This window comes from Anabrus simplex, chromosome 2, assembly GCF_040414725.1.
Source record: "Anabrus simplex isolate iqAnaSimp1 chromosome 2, ASM4041472v1, whole genome shotgun sequence".
Lineage (NCBI taxonomy): Eukaryota > Metazoa > Arthropoda > Insecta > Orthoptera > Tettigoniidae > Anabrus > Anabrus simplex.
In genome coordinates, this window is record NC_090266.1 from 135,453,776 (window position 1) to 135,476,349 (window position 22,574).

Sequence of the window (22,574 nt, forward strand, 5' to 3'; positions counted from 1 at the left end):
TAAGCATTAAATTTCATGGTATTCTAACGAGGTAACAATTTTTATGTTTCACCCAAAAGGGATATCAAGCGCTGTACGGAACCAGGCCCTCATTTAGAAACCATCCAATTTTTAGAAAAATGACTTCTAAATGTTCTCTAATATGTGAATGCTGGGAATATTAAGTAAAAGTAAAAAAAAAATCAAAAATTGAAAACTCTGGTGTTCCCAGGTTAAGATTGTGGGAGGACTGATAAGGAACAGGGATGTACCACAGAGATGCGAAGGAATTATCTACAAGACTTATTTTGTGCTAATTTCGACGTATTGATCAGAAACATGGGTGCTGAAGGAGAGGGACAAAAGAAGAATACAAGCAGTGGAAATGGAGTTTCAAACGTGTTGAGTAGGTTTAATGATAATGGACATGGTAAGAAATGAGAGAGTTCAGGAAATGGTAAATGAAGTACCCCTACAGGAAAAGATATAAAAATCAATGTTGTAGTGGTATGGACAAGTTAAGAGAATGGGAGAAGACAGGATACCAAGGAAGATTTTAAAAATTGAGCTGAAGGGAAGGAGACCTAGACGAAGACCGAGGAACAGATGGCTGATAGGTATACAAGAAGAGTATCGAGGCAAGAGAAGGGAACTGGACGACAGTGACAGAAGAGAAGTGGTGCATGGACAGAAAACGATGGAGAGGCTTATGTTCCAAGCAGACCCAGCCTGTGGTTGGAAACTTCTCTAGATGATGACGATGATGGTGGTGGTGGCAGTTGGTATAAATCCTAAATTCACACTTCAAATTATACCTGGGAAGTTAGAAGACATAAAACAAATAGTGTTGTTGTTATTATTATTATTATTATTATTATTATTGTTTTAACTGGGAAGTTTGTTTCTGTAGGATGATTTAGCCTATTTTGATTTTGAAAACAAACTGTTAACAATAAAAATTACAGTATGTGGAACCAAACACTGAAGTTCATTTAGCAACAAGTTTTGAAGTCTTGGAATCATGACTGAGGAAATTCTAAAGCTACTTCTATTACAAAACTACACACGTAGTTCTCAGTCACACTGAAGGTCAATTATTTCCAGTTAAAAATGCGAAGGGATGTCATCCACAATCACAGTGAATGGTTTCGCAAAGTTTAAGGGCTTAGTTTCAAGGACTGCAACATCAGCTAATAGGCAATTAAATTTCTAATCTATTATTTGTTAGTTGAGTCAAGGGTATCACAAGCAAATGTACAAACTATTTACATTAATTATAACATTTAGAATAAATCAAAGTATGTACAATAAAATTTGTGGCTAGACTGTAGCATAGTGAATATGAAAAATGTCATGTCCAGTGGCGAGCAACATTAACTGCCAAAGAGTTAGTAGCCATCAAATCTTAAATTGCGCTCTGGATTGGAGAAAGCAAACATTTGTACAGGTGATCTCTCATCTGTCCCACACCACACTTGCTTTCGCCAAATACTGTTGAAAACTGCTGTTTCTTCAGAGCAGCCTCAGATTTAGTGTCTGCCATACAGGCCAAGTCTTGTTGCATCCAGCTGCTAGGCAGATGGTCTCATCTAGTGTTATGGCGAGCTGTTCTCCCACACCTCTACTCTAGAGATCTTCTGCTGATTGGTGGCAGCCGTTCCCCCCAAGAAACAAATCTTTGACTTCTGACATTGTGAACTGGGTTGGTAGTCATGCCGTGGGTGCTCTCCATTTGTCAGCTGCAGTATGGGTGAACAATTCATTTCCACAAATAAATCTACACTGCTCAAATAAGAGATGTTATGTGTATACAGTTTGGTTGGAAACGTCAACTGGATATATCAGTGTCAGAGGCTTGGTCATCATGATAAATAATTTGAAGAAGAAATGAGATATCTTGCATTCTTTTTGTAATCAGCAAGTGTGAAGATTTGTGTGATAACCTCTGTAACTGTGGTGACTATACTAATGCATGTGTTTGTAATCGGGGAGAGGATTGAGAAGGAGGCGGACAATGCACATAGGCTTACAATAGAGATATAAGATTTTTACATTTCCAGTCTTGTTATAACTAACAAAACCTAAGGCGTACTTCTGCTAAAAACCGGACAATACGTGATATCAATATACAAGGTAATTATTATATATACAACAATATTGTCCTGCCCTCGCAGAGGCCTCCCACATTTTAAAGAAGATTTTGAAGCCATGTCCACTACGTTTCACAATAGAGTCTAACAACTAACAAGTCTTCATAACAAAATATAATCTTACATAATTATCAAAACAAACTTTAGTACTAAAAATGTGCATTGAAACTGTGTGAGGAACTAGGAAATTTACCTAGAAGCAGCTTAACATGATCTGTAAACGAAGACTGGGCAACGGGAGGAGTGGGAGATGAGGCAGTCCCCCTTGCCACATGTGCAACTGATTCCCGTGTAGGACATTTCCTAAGTATTTGAACTACACTGTGCTGAAACATTTTCTGACTAGCCTGCACAGATAGGTGCAATTATTGCTTTTGTTCAATGAGCAGGTACCTGAATCACATTCCAGGCTAATAGCAATACTCTACCCACAATTGTTCATCATTTTAAGTCTAACTTCATTTCTGCTGTTTTATGACAACGTAGATTATTTACTATCAACTCCTTGTCCTCGAGTGTAATATCACTGCCATCATTGCTCACCTCCCTATAAACTCCACTGTTTGAGAGTTCAGTGCAAACAATTCCTGTTATGTTGAAAGAAGATTTTCAAAATATTCCTTCCACCTGTCCAATGCTTCCCTGGGGTCGACAATGAGTTCATCTAAGTTACCCTAAACACTACTCATTTCCCTCCCACTTGACCAGCCATTCCAAGTTATTTCCGAAACCTTACTACAATTTCTCCTTGTAATCTACAAAGATTTGTTTCAGTCTATTACATCCATCTGTATTCAGTTTCCTACCTGCATCAGTTCTTGTTTGGAGCCACTTCTGATACACCACTTTTTACGTTTATGGGCTGACCTGGCTTCATTATTCCATCAAGATGTTTGCCTTTTCCCATTTTTACACACAGATGTTCCAAGGTAATCCCTTGCCGTTTCTACCAAAACATCCCTCTTATAAAATTAAATGTATTCCTAGCAGTGGGTTAATGGATCCCTAACCTTGGCAATGAACACATCTCACTGCTACAAGTATTGTGAGATAGGATTTATAAGATTAACTTTTCAATTGTATAATGCAATTTATGCAGAGGGCCCAACAGCATTGTTTTACTTTTTCTTGTAACATGCTGTGCTGTGAGAACAGGATTTAACTTTCTAAATCAGTAGTGCACTCAACGTGTTAGTTTCGATGTTTGGTCCAAACTTTTGTAAAATGCTGAAAAACCATTCAGTTGGTGCAATACTGCTAGGATATAATAAAACACCATGCATTACTTTGCTAAGTTCACAAAATCTGTCAATATCAGTTTCAAATTTGTGGACACCTACAGATGTTTAAATGACACCAAGTACTGAACTGAAGAAACTAAAATGCTCATTTTCAGAGAAAGGTTCACTATCTTTGCATGTTTTAGAAATTAACTGCTGATGGGCAGTAATAACAACCTTCTTTGTTAAATTCCTTGCATGTCAGAAATAACTGCCAAATTTTTAATGAATGTATGCGCTAGTCTTAACATCATTTACTAAGTTAAAATAATCTTGCTAATTTTTCCTGTTATATGAGCCAAGTGAATATGGTAGATTACAGAAGATATTGTACGTTTACAAGCAAAATACATTAAGTCAGTTGACATTTTCACACTGACATAAGTGATTTTTCTTTTTTTTTTCCTATTCACTGGTGATATCCATTAAGTCATCCATCATAAGTGGTCATTTTAGTTTATTTTTTCCTGCTACATCTCAAGAGAGGAATTTCATTGAGATAAAATACAATACAGTAATACAATCTCATCACACAGTGCCATTTCAGATACTCTAAAAACGAACCCATTACATAATTTTAAAGAGAAATATTATTCCTTTTATGGCAATAAAAGCAAAACTTTCAAACCTGTTTTACACAATGGCACAATGTATTTAATCCAGAAACTAAGATCTTGGCTTAAAACTTTTAAGTGGAGATATATTCTCTTCAAAGTATATTAGAAATGGATTTAACGATATGTTTCTGCAGTTACTGAACTTCCACATTTGAAATATGAGGCTCACAATAATTTTCTGTAATAATTATTTCTGATTTCAGCAAACATCACAAATCCTACATAGGACATGACAAAAATTACACACAATGAAGGAAGGCTTCTTTTGGGTTAATAAAGAAACATGAATTATACAAATTTCTAAATTTATTGAATGAAAATTTTTTAAAAACAGTTATGTTCAAGACATATGAAATGTCACAATCATATCATTGAAATTTGGAATGACAACAAAACTAACAATACACCAGTCACAACCTTGTATAACCTTAGGTTTATGATAAAATTACCACTTCTTCGAATCTTATTTCATAAGGTTTAATTGTTTACAACGTTTGTAGAAGTATGTTTGGAGCTTCCTTGCCATCCTGCAAAAAATAAAAACACAGATGTATTCAGGACTATAGACATCATACAATAAGCATGCACATTAGCCTAACAATTATAACACTATTTTGCCCTTTTTAGGCCTTTTCCTTTACTGGGGATGTGTGGGATCTGGTAAAAGCAGCACGGGTGAAGTTCAAGGAAGCAGAGATTGTTATCAGTGGAATACTGTGTAGGAGGGATACTGACTGGAAGATTATTGGGGATTTAAATGAGACTACGGAGTGGGTATGTGGGAAACTGGGAGTGAGATTTCTAGATCCTAATGGGTGGGTAGGATGTAAGGATCTGCGCTCAGATAGCCTTCACTTCAACCGTAGTGGTACATGTAAGTTACGAAATTTGTTTAGAAGGCTTATAGGGAGGTACATTCAGGGAAACGGGGTGGCCTAGGGAGCGGTGATAAGGGTACAGAGAACTGGACGCCAAGTAGGGATGACATGAAAATGTGTACACTCAACTGTAGAAGTATTGTAAAGAAAGGAATAGAATAAAGTAATCTGAGAGATATATACTTACCAGATATTGTAAACAGGAGTTGAATCATGGCTGAGAAATGATATAATGGATGCAGAAGTTTTATCACGGCACTGGAGTGTGTATCGTAGAGATAGGAAAGGAATGGTAGGAGGGGGAGTATTCATTCTCGTGAAAGAAGAATTTGTATGCTATGAAAAAGTTAAAGATGACAAACATGAAATTCTAGGTGTAAGGGTCATCTCTAAAGGTAATAGGAAACTTGATGTCTTTGGAGTGCACAGACCGGGAAAGGGTAGTAAGGAGAAATTGAAGGAACTTACTAGAAAATTGAATCTAGCAAAGAAGGCAGCTAAGGATAACATGATGGCAAGCATAATTGGCAGTCATACGAATTTTAGTGAAAAATGGAAGGGTATGTATAGGTATTTTAAGGCAGAAACAGGTTCCAAGAAGGACATTCCAGGAATAATTAATGAACAAGGGGAGTGTGTATGTGAAGATCTTCAAAAGGCAGAAGTATTCAGTCAGCAGTATGTAAAGATTGTTGGTTTCAAGGATAATGTCGAGATAGAGGAGACTAAGGCCAAAGAAGTAATAAAATTTACATATGATAACAATGACATTTACAATAAGATACAAAAGTTGAAAACTAGAAAAGCGGCTGGAATTGATCAGATCTCTGGGGATATACTAAAGACAATGGGTTGGGATATAGTACCATATCTGAAGTACTTATTTGATTATTGTTTGGTCGGAGGAGCTATACCAGATGAATGGAGAGTTGCTATAGTAGCCCCTGTGTATAAAGGAAAGGGTGATAAGACATAAAGCTGAAAATTACAGGCCAGTATGTTTGACATGCATTGTATGTAAGCTTTGGGAAGGCATTCTTTCCGATTATATTAGACATTTTTGTGAAATTAATAACTGGTTCGATAGAAGGCAATTCGGTTTTAGGAAAGATTATTCCACTGAAGCTCAACTTGTAGGATTCCAGCAAGATATAGCAGATATCTTGGATTCTGGAGGTCAAATGGACTGTATCGCGATTGACCTGTCTAAAGCATTTGATAGGGTGGATCATGGGAGACTACTGGCAAAAATAAGTGCAATTGGACTAGACAAAAGAGTGACTGAATGGGTTGCTATATTTCTAGAAAATAGATCTCAGAGAGTTAGAGTAGGTGAAGTTTTGTCTGACCCTGTAATAGTTGAGAGGGGAGTTCCTCAGGGCAGTGTTATCGGACCTTTATGTTTTCTTATATATATAAATGATACGAGTAAAGGAGTGGAATCGGAGGTAAGGCTTTTTGCGGATGATGTTATTCTCTATAGAGTGATAAATAAGTTACAAGATTGTGAGCAACTGCAACGTGACCTCGAAAATATTGTGAGATGGACAGCAGGCAATGGTATGTTGATAAACGGGATTAAAAGTCAGGTTGTGAGTTTCACAAATAGGAAAAGTCCTCTCAGTTTTAATTACTGCGTTGATGGGGTGAAAGTTCCTTTTGGGGATCATTGTAAGTATCTAGGTGTTAATATAAGGAAAGATCTTCATTGGGGTAATCACATAAATGGGATTGTAAATAAAGGGTACAGATCTCTGCACATGGTTATGAGGGTGTTTAGGGGTTGTAGTAAGGATGTAAAGGAGAGGGCATATAAGTCTCCGGTAAGACCCCAACTAGAGTATGGTTCCAGTGTATGGGACCCTCACCAGGATTACCTGATTCAAGAACTGGAAAAAATCCAAAGAAAAGCAGCTCGATTTGTTCTGAGTGATTTCCGACAAAAGAGTAGCGTTACAAAAATGTTGCAATGTTTGGGTTGGGAAGAATTGAGAGAAAGAAGAAGAGCTGCTCGACTAAGTGGTATGTTACAAGTGACTATTCTCATTTTGGTTCCGTATTGAAGTTGACGTATGTCTCAAGTATTATTACAATATTATAAGTCCACCTGTTCAATACAATACAATATGATCCACTATTTCATATGGTCAAATGTTTTTTTATACATAATACATAAAAGTCAAAGGTACATGTGAATTTTACATTAGGATCAATTTTATTTAAAATCTCTAAAACTTCGTCGCTGTTAGTAACATTTTTGTCAATAACTACAAAAGTGTAAATGTAAAATTCACTAAAGAAGACGAAGTTAAACAGTCCTTAAATTTTTTAGATATAACGATCACGCGCGCCAATAATACTTTCGATTTTCAAATCTACAGAAAACCCACACAGTCTCCTATAACCATAAATAATTCCTCTTTACATCCTAAATCTCAAAAACAAGCGTCATTCTATAATTTAATACACAGAGCCTTAAAAATCCCACTATCCCCTAACAACTTAAAAATAGAATTAAACTACATAAGGAACTTGGCCAAGCTTAATGGGTTCAAGGTTGAAATGATTAACCAGTTAATCAGTAAAGTTAAATACAAACTATCCACGAATCTCATTCCGGATAAACCTAAAAAAACTAGTTTCGCTACGTTTACATACAATAACCCAGCCATCCACCAGATCGCCAACACACTGAAGAAATACGACACTAATATTGCTTTCAGAACAGTCAATACAAATCAAAGTATATTTTTCAATCATAATAAAGTCAATTATAAAAACAGCCGTTTTTCGAGATCTGGTATTTACAGACTCACTTGTGCTCAGTGTGGATTTAGTTATGTTGGACAGACTGGGCGCAGCTTTCATACGAGATATATGGAGCATTATAATGCCTTAAAGCACAACAAATATTCAGCGATGAGCTCACACATGAGTGAAACAGGACATCAGTTCACATCAATTGATAAAGATCTCACTATTCTAAAATGCATAGGCAAAGGAAAACTTATGAATGAATTAGAAAATCTTTACATCTTTTTAGACCAAGCCTATAACAAAGACCATAATCTTAACGATATCACGGAAACAAAAAATCCTTTATATGAGCTAACTCCAAAGTTATTAGGCATGGTGAATTCACAACATAATACAATCCCGCCAACTTTTAGAACTTCTTGTTCTAAAGCTTCCACCACCTCGTCAAATGATAGGCCCGCCCATCTTGCTCCTAACAGCCCGCCAATAACAACACATGCGCGCAAGGATCCACCCACCATTACCCCCCCTCCATGCCCTTCACTGCCTCAGCCACACCGTTATAATACTAGAAGTCGAAAACCCAGTCAAGCTAGCGTTGCTGTAACAACCTGACGTACTTAATACGCTCCGTACGGTATTATTAACATACTTTCTTCTACATTTTGTTTCAGAAAATCCTGAACATTTCTTCCAACACATGTTTCAACGGAATTATATATCAACTAGACTATCTTTTAGATCCATTCGACTCCCATAATTTCCGAACTCCGCTAGCTTTGACATACGTTTTATCACAAGCATCGCCTCTACAGAAGTTCCATTTTCTTCTTGACTTTCAGATATCCCAATCATATACACTTTAAACTTGTTTATTACATTCACACTTCCGTTTTAAATAACTGAAAGTGATTTTACCACCTTGGATTCAACTTGGGAATTGAAGAAACATCCCCCTTTGATGATTGTTTTTATACTCAAGGCTTTCACAGTCTTAATGATATTATAAAAATATGGATCCATTTTAGTTTTAGACTCTCAAAATCTCATGTTCAATCACGTTTTAATCTTCAAACTGTTAATTTCACTCTCTTTTAACATACTTTGGTGCATTATCGTTGTTTTAGATGTTATTGTATAATGTTTTACGAAACCATTCTTCAACATTTTAACCTATAATTTATAAGTATATGTATTATTATTATTTTTTAAGATTGATATAGGCTGATGATGCCCCTAAGGAGGGTGAAACATGTACCTTTGACTTTTATGTATTATGTATAAAAAAACATTTGACCATATGAAATAGTGGATCATATTGTATTGTATTGAACAGGTGGACTTATAATATTGTAATAATACTTGAGACATAAGTGGTATGTTCCGAGCTGTCAGCGGAGAGATGGCGTGGAATGACATTAGTAGACGAATAAGTTTGAATGGCGTTTATAAAAGTAGGAAAGATCACAATATGAAGATAAAGTTGGAATTCAAGAGGACAAACTGGGGCAAATATTCATTTATAGGAAGGGGAGTTAGGGATTGGAATAACTTACCAAGGGAGATGTTCAATAAATTTCCAATTTCTTTGAAATCATTTCGGAAAAGGCTAGGAAAGCAACAGATAGGGAATCTGCCACCTGGGCGACTGCCCTAAATGCAGATCAGTATTGATTGACATGATTGAGTGCTGATGCTGATTCAGAATTATTTGATAAGATAATCAGCTATGTGGGAAATGATATGGAAAGGAAAGTGATAGTAGCGTGTGATCTCAATTTATCAAATGTCAATTGGGAAGGTAATGCGAATGACAGGAAGCATGACCAACAAATGGCAAATAAGTTAATATGGGAAGAGCAGCTGATTCAGGAAGTTATAGAACTAACTAGAGGGAAGAATATTCTGGATGTTGTGCTGGTTAAACAAGACGAGCTCTATAGAGAAACTGAAGTAATACATGGCATTAGTGATCACAAAACACTTTTTTGTTGTAGTTAAAAACAAATGTGAAAGAAAGGAAGGCTTTAAAATTAGGACTAATAGGCAGTACCATATGGCTGATAAAACAGGCATGAGGGAGTTTAAAAAAAGTAACTATGATCGTTGGAAAACAGTAAACAAAAATGTAAACAGACTCTGGGATGGGTTTAAAGAAATTGCTGAGGAATATGAAAATAGACTTGTACCTTTAAAGGCAGTAAGGAATGGTAAACATCCAATATATTATAATAGAGAAGTAAAGAGACTAAGAAGGGTGCAGGTTAGAAAGAAATAGATTTAGAAATGACTGTGGAAGTAAGGAGAAATTAAAGGAACTTACTAGGAAATTGAATCTAGCAAAGAAGTCAGCTAAGGATAACATGAAGGTAAGCATAATTCGCGGTCATACACATTTTAGTGAAAAATGGAAGAGTATGTATAGGTGCTCTAAGGTAGAAACAGGTTCCAAGAAGGACATTCCGGGAATCATTAATAAACAAGTTTAGTGTGTATGCAACCATCTTCAAGAGCAGAAGTATTCAGTCAGCACTATGTAAAGATTGATGAGTACAGGGATAATGTCTAGTTAGAGGAGGTGACTAATACTAAAGAAGTATTAAAACTTACCTATGATAAAAGTGACATTTAGAGTAATATACAGAAGTTGAAAACTAGAAAAGCAGCTAGAATTGAAAAGATGGGGTAGGATATAGTACCATATATGAAGTACTTATTTGATTATTGTCTGCATGAAGAAGCTATTCCAAATGAATGGAGAGTTGCTATAGCAGCCCCTGTCTATAAAGGAAAGGGTGAGAGACATAAAGCTGAAAATTACAGGCCAGTCAGTTTGACATGCATTGCACGTAAGCTTTGGGAAAGCATTCTTTCTGATTATATCAGACATGTCTGCAAAATTAATAACTGGTTTGATAAAAGGCAGTTTGGGTTTAGGAAAGGTTATTGCACTTAGGCTCCATTATTGGACATTATAGATTTAGTTAGCTGGAAAATTTATAATGTCCAATAACAAACCACTTATATTGGTGTTATAAATTTACTCATTCGGGACAAATATTTCAGGTTCACTATGGGAACCAACATCTATATCATAAGTGGTATGTTCCGAGCTGACAGTAGAGAGATGGCGTGGAATGACATCAGTAGACGAATAGGTTTGAGTGGTGTCTTTAAAAGTATGAAAGATAACAATATGAAGATAAAGCTAGAATTCAAGAGGACAAATTGGGGCAAATATTAGTTTATAGGAAGGGGAGTTAGGGATTGAAATACCTTACCAAGGAAGATGTTCAATAAATTTCCAATTTCTATGAAATCGTTTAACAAAAGGCTAGGAAAACAACAGATAGGGAATCTGCCACCAGGCGACTGCCCTAAATGCACATCAGTAGTGATTGATTGATTAGCATTTATTTTGCAAGTCCAAAAATCTGAATGAAATATATCTGATATACCATCCAATGTGGATAAAATACTAAACTGCTAGTAAGCCTCACAAACTCAAGCTTAAGCCTCAAGCTCTACCATTCCTCTATTGAATTCCCACTAATGCAATTGAAGTGCCAATATTATTATACTGTACTGTATTGTATGCCTTACAGCAGAGGTGCACAAGCCATGCATAGCACAGAGTCTGCAAATGTGCATGCACCACAGAATGGAATGGCCCGGCGCAGCCCTGCAAGGGTGAACGCGAGTCTTTGTGGGGAGGCAGCGATTACACCACTGAGCTAACATGCTCCGTCAATCAGTCAATTAATTTATCAATAATTTCCTTACAACAGGACAAATCGTTGTTAGTTCCATTATTCCTAAGAAACTGTTCATTCATATGTTTCATTCGATTTTTTCAGCAGAATCACTCACTTGGTTGGAGAGAATAAATGGTAAAATAATCACTTTTCATTTGATTATTTCAAAAGCATTCACTATTCAAGTGCCTCATTCATTCAAATGCAGTTTTGAACGAATAATGAGTAAAATAATCAAATGGAAAAAATTCTATTTAATTGCCTCATTGATACGAATTCAGTTTCGGATGAATAATTGAAAAATAATCAAATGGAAAGAAATATTCAGTATTTGATTGCCTCGTTCATTCAAAAAGATAATCAAAAAACAATCAAGTGGAAAAAATATTTCCTGTTCAATTGCCTCATTCATTTGAATGAATAATTGAAAAGTAATCAAATAAAATGAAATAATAGAATAAGTGATTATTTTGCATTCGATTATCCCATTACTTCTGTAGCCTATTCCTCTTGGCCGCAGTTCGGGATCACCATCTCAGTAAATGTATTGAGAATTATCCTGTAGAAGATGGTACAATGTTGAAAAAATTTAAGCCCAGATTTTATGTTGATAATTTACCTACGAGTGCAGACAGTCCTTCAGAGGCTGAGTAACTGCGGACTCTTGCTACATGTGTTATGGCTAAAGCAGATTTTAATCTCGGAGGGTGGGAGTTCTCAGGTGACTCTTCTGAAGAGTAGGCTCCTATGCTTAGGGCTGAAATGAAATCTTAAGTGACAAGCTCAGTCTAAACACCAGTTGGTAGGAGAAAGCTACTCTTACAAAGAGGAACGTTCTCTTCATGACACAGAGAGTATTTGATCTAATAGGGTTTAGTGGACCTGCAACTTTTGAGTTTGAAGCTGGTGTTAAAGAACCTATGGGAGAAGAAATTAGACTGGGACGATCCTATAGATGATGAAAACTGAAAGATTTTTAATGCTTGGTTTCAACAAGTTACTCTGTTGAAGAGTACTGGTGACAATACACTCTCTTGGGGTAAGCCATTCCTTTAGATCCTCCAATGGCTCCGACTTCCTTGGAATTCAACGTAGTATCATCGGTTGTGCAATAAGGTGGCAATTATTCTAGTGAAACCAAAGTCCAGGGTCAAGCTGTAGATCTTGTGAAGCATTATGCGGTGTAGGACTGTATCATAAGCTGATGAGAGATCAATAAATGCCACTCCAGTGATCTGGCTCTTTTCAAACCCATTCTCAGTGTGATGTGCTGAGTTGTTTATGCCGTACAATTTCTCTGGGGCCTGAAGCCTGCCAGTTCAGGTATAAGTAAACTATCAATCTTTGGTGATAGGTGGTTCAATAGCAGCCTTTCAAATATCTTATAAAGATGGCATAATAATGAGATGAGCTGATAACTCTGGGGGTCAGAAGGCTCTTTCCTAGGCTTCAAGATAGCAGTTATCTTAGTTTTCCTCCAGATTTTTGAAATCTTGTTCTGCCTTAAGCAGTTATTAAAGAGTTCCACAAGCCATTTCAGTGTTGATGGTCCAAATTTCTTAATTTGCTCTATTCTTATATCATCTAATCCAGCTGTCTTGTCATTCTTACATTGTTGTATGGCCTTTTGCAACTCATTTTGTGAAAATGGCTTTGAAAGCTGATTCGTTTCCAATGTTCTTGCCTTTGAATCTTGGGTCCTTTACCTCATTCGTCTGTTTTACCATATTTAAAAGGCTGTTGAGCTACTAGATTTGGAGAAATGTTTGCATGGGTTTTCTTTTGCATTGCTGGGCCGATGACCTTAGCTGTTAGGCCCTTTTAAACAACAAGCATCATCTTTTGTGTTGGATCATTACTTAGTCAACGTTGTAATCTCCATGCCATATAGCTGCTTTTGCTCATGTCTAGTCCTTCCATCGTTTCTACCCACCGAGTTTTCTTATCCGCCACAGATTGAGTAAGTTTTATAGCAGCATCTGATCTTTGCTCGCTGAAAGGGTTTTCTTCACAGAGTTTAATGCACTCTTCTAACAAATAGATGTTTTCTTTACTGAGTCCTGGAATGTAGTTGGAACGGCATCCACGAGGGATAGATTTACGAGATGACTCCGGAACAGCTGCTATAAAATCATCATATTCTTCAGGACATGGATGTATTTTCAACACAAGGCTAATGTCTCAGAAAACATATCCCAATTTGCTTTCTTGAAACTGTATAGTCTTCTGAATGGAACTATTTGTGGTCTTGGAGATCTAATAAAAGGATAAAAGGGGATATCTGATAGCTGTTTTATTCTATGATATATGATACTCCCTGTGGAAAAGGTACCAACTTTGACTGTTAATTTATCTTGATTAGAGGAATGGAGACTGTACACAGGTTAATATTGTTACCATTATTAATCCTAAAGGCTACTTTGGTTGACATTTGTCAAAATAATGTTATGTGAAATGAAGTTGCAGAGAGATCGAACAGTCCAGCTGATATTCCTTAACTGTAATATTAGTAACCACTTTTACTTTCACATGCAACCGGTTTATAGTTCTCATTTCCTCAATATTTGAGACATCAGTCTGGGTGGATATACAGCCTACACCTATATAAATTTTATATTGAAAAATGCTGATAACTTCATTATTGGATGTTGAACAGCTTGCATCAGAATTTTGAAAAACATAAGCAGCTTCAACTCTCTTGAGTTTCTTGAGTGAGGGTGGTGTTTTTAACATTTTTTCTTTGGGGATTCCTGCTACTAATTACTTTATATAGTTAGGGAACACAGATAGTAGAGAACTTTCTTCCCCCCCCCCCCCTGCAAATGAATGATAATTATCGTTGAAATGAAGGCTGCATACAACAGAAGCAGAATTAATATCTGGGGCAAAGTTATCACCAGAAATCGCTTTCAGCCACTCTTTACTTTGTCCTGGTCAGCAGGAAATTTGTGAAGTGATAGTGTCCCTTTGCACTTTTTCCCGTCCAAAGTGCAAAGAGGTATGTAACAATATGACATGTTTGAATACTTGCCAACACAGTTTAAGAAAAACAAGTCACTACACTACACAGCACAATTTAAAAAACTAATTAGTGCAAAAAGGAGAATGATTGTTTAGGATGAAGTTATAGCGAGAAATGAGCTTGAGCCACTCAGTATATCTGTCCACCTCTGCATAAAATTTGTGAAATGATAGTCTTCCTTTGCATTTTTTTACTGTTCGAAGAACAAAAGGGCATACAACAATACCACATATTCGTATATTTTGACGCGAGTGTAATCTATATATATAAAATAGCTTGTCCTGACTGACTGACTGATTCATCATCGCCGAGCCAAAACTACTGGACATAAAGAAATGAAATTTTGAGGATATATTCATATTAAAATGTAGGTGCTCGCTTTGAGAAGGTTTTTGGATATTCCGTCGCTAAGGGGCTGAAAAGGGGGGGTGAAATTTTAAAATGAGTGTATCTATATCTCAAAAGTTTTAAAGTTTACAGATGAAAAAATTGGTATTTAGAATCTTCATTAAAAATAAGGAAACACGTATTTTTTTGTTTTCCGAAAATCACAATAGGAGGGGTGAAAAAGGGTGAAAAATTGGTTGAATGCCTTTAACCAGAATTCCGGTTCTTATATCTCAGAAACTGAAGATATTACAGACCTGAAAATTGGTACTTTTGATCTCTTTTAGAAATAAAGGAACACGTATTTTTTTGTTTTTGGATAAACCAATTAATAGGAGGGTGAAAAGGGGGTGGAATTTTTAAAATGAGTGCATCTATAGCTCAAAAGTTTTAAAGTTTACCGATGTAAAAATTAGTATTTAAAATCTTCATTAAAAATAAAGAAACGCGTATTTTTTTGTTTTTGGAAAATCCCAATAGGAGGGGTGAAAATGGGTGAAAAACGGGTTGAATGCCTTTAAAGCGAATACTTATATCTCAGAAACTGAAGATATTACAGACCTGAAAATTGGTATTTGGGATCTACTTTAAAAATAAAGAAACCGGTATTTTTTCGTTTTTGGAAAATCCAAATAATGGGGGGGGGGGGGTGAAAAGGGTGGTGAATTTTTAAAATGAGTGTCTCTTCATCTTAAAACTTTAAAAGTTTACAGATGTAAAAAATTGGTATTTAGAATCTCCTTTAAAAATAAAGGAACACGTATTTCTTTGTTTTCCGTAAATCACAATAGGAGGGGTGTAAAAGTGTGAATAACGGGTTGAATGCCTTTAATGAGGATACATACATCTCAGAAACTGAAGAAATTACAGAACTGAAAATTTGTATATGGGATCTCCTTTAGAAATAAAGAAACACGTATTTTTTTGTTTTTGGAAAATCCAATTAATGGCGGTTAAACAGGAGTGACAAATTGGGGTGAATTTTTTGAAAGACTATATCTACAGAATATCTGAGAAACGTAAAATGTTACAGACGTAAGAAGTGTGTATTTGGAATCTCCTGTAAATGTAAAGAAACACAGGTGATTTGTTTTTGGAAACTCCATTTAAGGGGAACTAAAAAGGAGTGAAATTTTAAAATTAGAATTTCTACAGTATCTCAAAAAACTCAACACGTTACAGAAGTAAAAAATGGTATTTTTTAATCTCTATTAAAAATAAAGGAACGTGTATTTTTAGTTTTCAGAAATAACACTTGGGTGGAGGGGGTAAAAGTGACGGAAAATGGTGTTGAATTCTTTTAATTAGGCTACTGATATCTCAAAAATGAAGATGTTACAGACGTGAAATTTGATATTTGGAATCTGCTTTAAAAGTGAAAAAACACGTATTCTCGGAAAATCCAATGGGTGTGTGTGTGTGTGTGTGAAATAATTGAAAAATTGACTTAATTGTATGAGAATACATACATCTAATAAAATCTAAAGTTGTTACAGACGTGACCATTGGTATTTGGATCTCCTTTAAAAACAAAGAAAAACACGTTTTGGGGGGAACCCATCTTGGGGGGCGGGAGTGAAAAAAAAAGTTGAATTCCTTTCATGAGGACACATAAATCAAAAACTGAAGAAGTTAGAGTCGTGATAATTGGTATTTAGAATATCCTTTACTATTAGAGAAACAGTATTTTTTGCCGGTTAATTCACTTGGGGGGTGAGGGGGGGGAGTGTGAAAGGAAGTGAAAGAAAGTTAATTATTTTTATGGGGATACTTATATCTCAAAATTGAAGGTAATAGACGTGAACATTCGTGTTTGGAATCTCAGGCGGCAGCGCGCCGGCCTCTCACAGCTGGGTTCCGTGGTTCAAACCCCGGTCACTCCATGTGACATTCGTGCTGGACAAAGCGGAGACGGGACAGGTTTTTCTCTGTTTACTCCGATTTTTCCTGTCATAATTCATTCCAGCAACACTGTCCAATATTTCATTTCATTTGTCATTCATCGATCATTGCCCCAGAGGAGTGCTTCGGCAGCCGGCACAATTCCTATTGTCGCCGCTAAATGGGGCTTTATTCATTCCATTCCTGACCCTGTCAAATGACTGGAAACAGGCTGTATATTTTCGATGTACTTATTCTGATCATTAATCGATCATTTTTAATCTTTCCTGGGTTCATTTTCAACAGCCATCTTTTCCTTCGGAGAACATTCTTAGATTACAGTAGATTCTCCTGGCATATAAATAAAAATTTAAACACATTTGAAATAAACGATAGGAATGCGATTGACCGTCAAATTGTTCACCTCTATAATAAGGTCAATAATGCACGGATGTCAGTCATTCGTATCGTCAGAAAACCCACACACTTGCCTACTCGCGACAATGGTGCTGGTCACATTGACAACAATGACAATGGCAGCAGATGTAATTTACCGCCAAGTAGCGGTCTTGCATCTTGCTGTGGGTTCCAGAACATCTAATAATAATAATAATAATAATAATAATAATAATAATAATAATAATAATAATAATAATATTCTGGACCGTCATCAAATGTGCGGACCGCGCTGGAAGCGGGTCTCCAGTCATCGGCACTGACATTTGCCACAGCTTCGGCTAAAAGGCTTCCCCACCTCGGAAACAGTGACCTGCTTAACTTTCGTCAAAACATAACCCTTAATCAGAGCCCAAATTTCCTCTATTGCATTGAAAAGGCAATAAGGTGGAAATCGAATAACTTTGTGTACATGTAGTCTTGCAATTTTATCCACAACACACACTGGAAATGGTGGATTGTTTCTTTCAGGAGCCACAATAGTTCACCTTTCCTTGTGTCATCCCGCACAGGAATACTGTGCCTCCTTAAACACTCCGCAAGAACTAACTTCTTTGCTTCCATTGTCGGAGCCTTGTCCTGAATTACGGAATGGTAGGGAGAGTTGTCCATTACTATTGTAGTACAATTCTCAAGCAGGTTATTCAATAAAGTGTATTCAAACCAGTTCTGAAAATTAACAATATTCATCTCCTCGAGGTAAGTCTTCCTAGGCATCAGTAAGTTACATGTAAACAGGTACAAATCCATTTGCAGTATCTGCATGTGGCACAATAATTCTTTCCCCCCCTTTCTAATGAGCACTGCCACTGCACATTCCACAGAATCATCTGGACAGCCTTTTCCTAGGGATGGTTAACAATGATCCATGGTTCATTAAGCCACACAATCAAATTAAAATTTTCACTTGTAACGTCCCTTAAGGGAAGTTGTAAAGATCCGAATCAGTTCATTTTTACATATTCACTTTTTTACACATTAATAATATATTATTCATTCTGATTAATTTGGTATGTGTTTTATTATAACAGCCCAATATTTACTATTTTAAATTTAATTTTGTTTCACATATATAACTGTAATGCTAATTTTTCTTTAAAAAATGTTGCAAGGTTTTATAAACTCACAAACTATTTGGCCTAGAAGGCTGTGGTTTGGGTTATATTTAAAAAGAAATTCTGATACATCAGTTGGATATTCTGTCAATTCAATATGGTGTTGGCTTTCAGCAGTTAGCATGTGTTTGAATGTAAACAAGTGGTTATATATTTGATTTATGTCTATATTTGTATGTTGTGCTCTTCATTTTGTGTTGTTTTTACATTGACAAAGGCTAAAGGTGTGTTCAAAAAGAGAAAGAACAAAGGCAGTCAGCATTATAGAACATATCCATGGGCAGAGCAATACAGATAATTTGGATGGCATGAAAAAATTAGTTTGGGCTATTTATTTTCATAAAGTATCCACAGATTCTGAGCAAATTCACAACATTTGTTCTCAGAACTGGTGTAAATACATGAAGGCCAAAGAAGTTGGTACATTGGGTACATTTACACACAAAAATGCAATAGCAAAAGCTGTTATGCTTGCCAACAAGCCTGTATTTAAGGACCGCTGAGTGAGAGCTCAGTGACTGCCAGTTGTAATAATATGCTTACAATATTGTGACTTTTTATTCCATCTTTTCAATACAAAAGGTTTTATGTTGTTATAGCATGATGATCAAACAACATAAAACCATTTGTATTGAAAAGGTGGAATAAAAAAATCACAATATTGTAAGCATATTATAGCAAAATTCAATACGGGTCTAATCATGAGATTAGTTACATGACTGCCAGTTGCTCGAAGGCCCTCAACATAAGTTAACATCTCAGCGGTCAAAGGGAATTTCATCACATACTTGGCTACCCACCGATTGATAACAACATTCCCTTTCGACTAATATGCTCACCTCAACACTTCCAACAACAAAGAACCACACCTATCACAAACTCTTCCCACAAATACTACATCAAAGAAGATGGCCTAATGACGTCTACATAAACTTCAATATAGCCTAAGGTACCAGCATTCCAACTAATATTATCTCAAAAAGAACCATGCCATATGAAAATTCTTCAAAATTTATAAGCATAGAAATGAAAATCAATACTTATTAACTATAAGAACCAACGACCATTACCAATGCCCAACTTTCCTCAAGTTTTTAACAATACGCCAGTTGGCAATTAAATGGAATGTGCTTTCTGATTTTTATCTTTATTGTAATATCTTTTAATATCAAGAACCAACTACCTATGTCATAATCCTCAAATAATTGTCATGTTTTTAGACTCAAATATTAACACAAATATTGTTAAGTAATAGTATACTACATTTTATATTGTAATAGATGTTTAACGATCTCTAATCCATTTTACAAGACATAGTTTTTAACAGTATTCATAAGTTATTTCCAATCAGGTACCTGATCTATTCCTAAGGTAAAAAAATATACTATTGATAGGTGTAAAACCTGTTTATTTTGTTTTGACTTGAAAAAACTGACTGAGTATGAAATACAAAATTATCATTTTGGAGAAGAACAATTAGTTTACAATTTTGTCTTGGTATTGTATAAAATTATTATGGAAAATTTTGTTATTTAGAGAACATGAACTTTTTAGACAACCTGTACTGGCACATGGAGTTCATGTTGAAATTGTTGTTACATCAGCAACCTTCTAGAATTTACTGGACTGAATTTGAAGTGCTTCCTTATTGGAGGAAATATGAATAATTGCTATTGGTTGGAATAAGTGTGTATCTTATTGGTGAATGTGGGTGTCAGACGAGAAATTTTCGCATGCTAATTAGTCCTCGTGATTGCCCGATTTCCAGTGTCGTGTGTCTCCGTGTGTATGGAGCAGGTGTGAACATCTTTAACATCTGACCGACCTAGCGAGCGGACACGCTCAAGGTATGCCCCGTCTGGGGGTTGCCGGCCTCTCACAGTAAGCGCTAAGTTTTTGCATCTGATTTAATTTACATTCTTTCTTGTGTTTTGGTCCTTTCTCACTTAATGTAACTTTTTGTGGTAATGTAAAATTTTGTTTTGCGTGTGGGAATTTACTCTAGACAGCTGCATTCACCAAATTTGAGCAACAGTATGACATAGCTGTTAAGCTAGTGTTGTGTTCGGAGGCTCAGTATTTTGTAATTAAGTAACTTTCTTTCATGAATAGCGGTATTGTACATCACATTAATTTTTTGGTTCTTTCGAGGATGCCACCATTAATTCTGTGTCAATTTCTATGTTAAAATTTAAATCCATATCGTCGGAAGATTACCGTTTGTGTTTTAAAAATTTATTTAAATATCCTTTGTTTTAAATTATGCTTAATTGTCATCGGCTATGTCATTTGTTTTTATTTGATTTGATTTTGTATCCTTTCCTTTTGTTAATAATTAATAGAGTGAGGCGATTATGGAGAATCTTTTCTTTCCCATAACGTTAAACTTTGCCACGGACCTCAACAGGGGGCTCCTGCCACTTCCATGTCCTTTCCGTAGTTGTCCTTTGAACTACCTGTAAGTTAAGCTTTTCTTGCGCATGGTTTTGAACTGCGCATTTTTGGTTTGGATTTTGAGTACATTGGTAAGTTTACCGTCTCATTCCCATCATTTCATGTTACCCTCACCCCCCCCCCGCACCACCACATAATGTATATTGCACACTGATACTCTGGATCCTCGAAGAGTCAATTTGCTCAGACAGTTTAAAAAACATAAAATCTCCAAATATTTAATGAAAAAATTAGAGATTCAATGAAAAAATGTTTTAAAAATTCTATTAAAGTTTTCCATATGAATGAGGATCAGTACACTGTGAATGAACCAATAAACAGCCTGTAACAAAATTTAATATATCTAATAGATGCTGAGAAAATGGGCATGTCATTTTAACATTGGCAATATAGGGCTTTACGATTCCCCTTAAACACCGGCAGTGCCACATCACGATATCATTAACTTCTTGTAGCGGAATGCCAGTTCCTTTCGGTTCAGGATAAAAATCTCTGGAACTTGAACTATTATCTAAAGATGAAACAGTCAAAATGTTATCGACCGATCTAGAGAATGCACTCCTCGAGTCAAAGAACCTAAAACTAAATAATGCTGAGATGCCGAGAAAATGCGGAAGTGATTTTGAAAAGGTTAAGTCAAAGAATTTTAGGCATACCCAGCCACGTTACATTTAATTAAACTTCATGGAATAATTTAGTGGCACAAAACAGTTTACAGGTTTTAGAATCACAAGATGAAGAGATAAGCATAGAATGTGACTCGACCAAACTGTTAAAAAGACAAAGAAAAACCTGTTGGCAACCGAAGTTGAAGAGGGTACTGCATACTGCTATTCAGGAATACGAGTGGCTCAACTGGCAACACGTGTAAATAGCGACAGTATTAAAGAAAATCCTGACGCTTTGATTGTTCACATTGGCACAAACTATATTCACAATTTGCCAACACCCAGTGACATAATGGCCAAGACTAATCAAGAGTAGAAAAAAAAATGAAATATTCAGTAGCCAGCCCCTTTTCATCAGGAGCCAGCACATTTTTTGCAAATAAAGATCATGAAAACCACAGGTTAGACTAGGATAAAGCTAGGTATTGTCTTTAAAAATGTGTCCTTAAGTAGTGTAGCTTATCAATTCATATAAGAAGAATAAAAACGATTTATATTTAAAGATACACTAACCCAAATAGCCACCAGTTGCCTTTAAGGTCAGTGTCTTTTGAAATTACACTACATGTGCCTGTTTGATTTCCCACCAAAATACTAACGATCAATACATCGTTGTTGCCGGGACAAAACCTCCTATGTGATAATATTTTTGGAGATATACTGACCCGCAGCACATACATTATGATGAGCGAGGATGCCTTGACAATACCCATACAATATTGCACTTTAGACGACAGAATATTACCGGCCAAAGTTCTAAGCAAAAATATTTCACGTAGGAGGTTTTGTCCCGGCAGCAACGAAATTTTGTTGTATCAAAGTACCTTATAAGATGGTCCATTCAAAAGTATCCATCATGAGATCACGCAAGTTCTTCAAGGCTAGCTTGGTTTGCAGTTTGTGTTTAATAATATTCATCGTGCTGAACCCTTGCTCACATGATGAGGCCGATACAGGAATTGTTGCCATTATACTGAGAAGCTTTCCTAAAATCGGAAATCGCTCTTTCACAGTCCGCAGTTTTTTCAAGTAGATCATTCAGTGGAAGACCTTTCCCAACTACTTTGAACTTGTACCACTTGCTCAGTATGTCTTCTATGTTATTCTCTTCAATTTGAAGACGTTTTGAAAAATGAGTGGCAAGAAGCTGTATTTCACTGTTGTCATAATTTTCC

At 36.0% G+C, this 22,574-nt stretch overlaps 1 protein-coding gene across 2 annotated transcripts in view; it reads right to left on the reverse strand.

Moving 5' to 3' along the window:
• Positions 1-4,314: 4,314 nt before the first annotated feature.
• Positions 4,315-22,574, reverse strand: part of Acf (ATP-dependent chromatin assembly factor large subunit) — a 711,969-nt gene continuing 693,709 nt past the window's right edge. For both annotated transcript variants that reach the window (XR_011017808.1, XM_068226116.1), the window contains one exon: positions 4,315-4,553. Coding sequence is in view for 1 of the 2 variants with exons in the window: in XM_068226116.1 (XP_068082217.1) it covers positions 4,490-4,553 (64 nt within the window). In the remaining variant the exon portion in view is untranslated. The remainder of the gene's footprint in view (positions 4,554-22,574) is intronic.